The sequence below is a fragment of the Rhagoletis zephyria genome, unplaced genomic scaffold, assembly GCF_001687245.7.
Source record: "Rhagoletis zephyria isolate East Lansing unplaced genomic scaffold, Rhagoletis_zephyria_1.1 Rzeph_scaffold_22055, whole genome shotgun sequence".
Taxonomy (NCBI): Eukaryota; Metazoa; Arthropoda; class Insecta; order Diptera; family Tephritidae; genus Rhagoletis; species Rhagoletis zephyria.
In genome coordinates, this window is record NW_016179113.1 from 469 (window position 1) to 3,275 (window position 2,807).

Consider the following 2,807-nt stretch of genomic DNA (forward strand, 5'->3'; position numbering starts at 1 on the left):
GAATGGTTTTATTTTTTTAAACAAGTATTTTCGCTCTTGGTTTACCCTTTTGGGATATGCCCATATGTTATTCTGCAGCGTCTGGTAGTGCGATATATAGAATATAACATTTTTGCTAAAAACAACATACCTACATATATGTACATATGTATGTATGCACGAATAGATATGTATGTATGTAGGAAAATGTGCCTATAGTTTTCTTAATTTTCAAGCGCAAATGTATTCATGGTCGTTCATTTTAGTAGAAGTCTCAAACTTGCCTATCGATGCATACATACCTACACTCAGAGACAAAAATATGAATACACTTACGTTTTTTTATTTATATTTTCCATACATACCAAATTTTTTGTTATTTTTTTATAAAAATATGGTTTGCAACGTGCAATAAACCAGCAGAATCATTTTTTTTTTTTAGTTTCATACAGAACTCGTTCATCAAAATTTTCAACCTTTCAATTCCATTTCTAAAAAATTTTAGGGATGCAGAGTTTTGTAGATTTTTTTTTTGTCGAGGGTGTTGCGCATTTTTTTTATATAAAAATAGTATTTTGTTCATGCATTATATGGGAAGAAAATGCGAAACACACCATGACAAGAAAAAATCTCAAAATTCAACGGTATTTTTAGAGACTTGAAACTTTGACCTTATTATTCTAATGGGCTACAAAACAGCAAAATTTTTCTAAGAAATGGAATTAAAAAGTGGAAAATTTTGATGAAATGCTTTTAGTATTTCCTGAATTTTCCTGAGTTCTATATGAAATTTAAAAAATTTATTATGATGATTTTTTCTGTTGAATGTAATATTTTTATAAAAAAAAATTGGTATGGAAAATATTAATAAAGAAAATCGTCAAAACGTCGGGTATCCATATTTTTGAGGCTGACTGTTTATACATTTAAATGCTATACATGTAGTATGTAATTTGCATAATACAATTTTTTTTGTTGTTTTTGCTTTTTCAGTACCTTGACATTGGCGAAGATTTAAATGTACCTGATGATTTCACGCAAAGTGAAATGCAGACCGGCATGTGGTGGCGTCACCTGGCTGCAGGCGGTGTCGCGGGTGCAGTGTCGCGTACATGCACAGCTCCATTAGATAGGATAAAAGTGTTCTTGCAGGTAAATATACACATGAGTTTTTATTCTTCCGCTGCTTTTTCCACTTTCTTTGCTTTAAATATGTATTTTCGAATATTGGTAAACTAATAGTTTTTAAATATCCTGAAATTGACACAAACAGGTTCAAACACATAAAACCGGAATCTCTGATAGTTTAAGATATATGCTGAACGAGGGCGGCATCCGTAGTATGTGGCGCGGCAATGGCATTAACGTTTTGAAAATAGCGCCCGAGTCGGCAATCAAATTTGCGGCATATGAAAAGATTAAGCGGCTCATAAGGGGCGATGAGAAGCGACAGATGACGATTGGCGAACGCTTCATGGCGGGTGCAGCGGCGGGTGGTATTTCACAAACTATCATCTATCCAATGGAAGTATTAAAAACCCGGCTGGCATTGCGCAAGACCGGTCAGTATACCGGCATTTTGGATGCTGCGAAGAAGATCTATTTACTGGAGGGTGTACGAAGCTTTTATCGTGGTTACATTCCGAATATGTTGGGCATTATTCCTTACGCCGGCATTGATCTGGCAGTGTATGAAACCTTGAAGAAAAAGTATTTGAGCAGTCATAATACGGAGCAGCCAAGCTTTCTCGTTCTTTTGGCTTGCGGCAGTGCATCTAGCACCTTGGGACAGGTGTGCTCCTATCCATTGGCTTTGGTACGGACACGACTTCAAGCGCAAGGTATACAATTATCAGCAAAATTCTTCGCTTAAGCGCTTGAAAGTTTTAAGTTTAATTTTTGACTTTTTCAGTTGTGACCAAAAATAAGCAACCATCAGTGGGCATACCACTAAGACAAGCGGTTGCAATCAACGACGACAACATGTTTGGTGTCTTTCGCAAAATCTACATAATGAGGGCATATTTGGTTTGTATCGAGGCATTACACCAAACTTTATCAAAGTGCTTCCGGCAGTTTCCATTAGCTATGTGGTGTATGAGTACTCAAGCCGTGCATTGGGTGTGAATATGACGTGATCGCTCTACCTTAGGATCAATATGTTAACATTTTAGTGGTCTTATTAAATGCCGTCGGCTCAGAAGCCCATGTGAATTGCTCTAGCACTTTATTGTACTGTTGTACTTTTACTCCCAGTAACTCTGCCTATATTTAAATGCTACAATTGTGTGTAATTCATTTTCTTCGATTTAGTAATATTGTAGTGATAATTTAGCAAAGATGCTCCGCGTGATACTAACTGCTAATTACATAATAAACAAATTGAAAAATGAATAGCTGATGGAAAATATAAACAAAAAGAAGGATGAGAGTCGTTGACTTAAATATATAATTTAGTTTATATAAACTTATTATAATATGTATGTATATTAGCAGATCATAGATTATGTACATATGTAATGCTAAATATTTATTTCTATACTATTTTTTACGAAAACGAAAACATGCTAATGGAACACAATGTTGAACGGATGTGTGTGTACATCGTAGATTTTAATTTATTTATTTAGTTAAATTGCAATTGGCACATTTAAGTGAAAATGTTTAGGTATATTTGTATGCAGTATGTATGTTAATATAAACAACTTTTTAAATAAAAAATATCGAAAAGAAAATGCAGCTCTTCTTCGTAAGGCAATTCAATTATTGGCGAAAATAAACTAATTCAAATGAATCATAAATTTTCAAAAACCCTATATATGTACATA

The 2,807-nt window shown here is 34.0% G+C and overlaps 1 protein-coding gene across 1 annotated transcript; it reads left to right on the plus strand.

Moving 5' to 3' along the window:
* Positions 1 to 924: 924 nt before the first annotated feature.
* On the plus strand, positions 925 to 2,332 carry LOC108381291 (calcium-binding mitochondrial carrier protein SCaMC-3-like; the record flags this gene model as incomplete). The annotated part of the gene is given in 4 exon segments (XM_017637710.1): positions 925 to 1,131; positions 1,253 to 1,820; positions 1,892 to 1,981; positions 1,984 to 2,332. Coding segments are annotated over 4 exon segments (999 nt in total), but the record flags the coding sequence as incomplete, so codon positions are not given.
* Between the last annotated feature and the right edge of the window lie 475 nt (positions 2,333 to 2,807).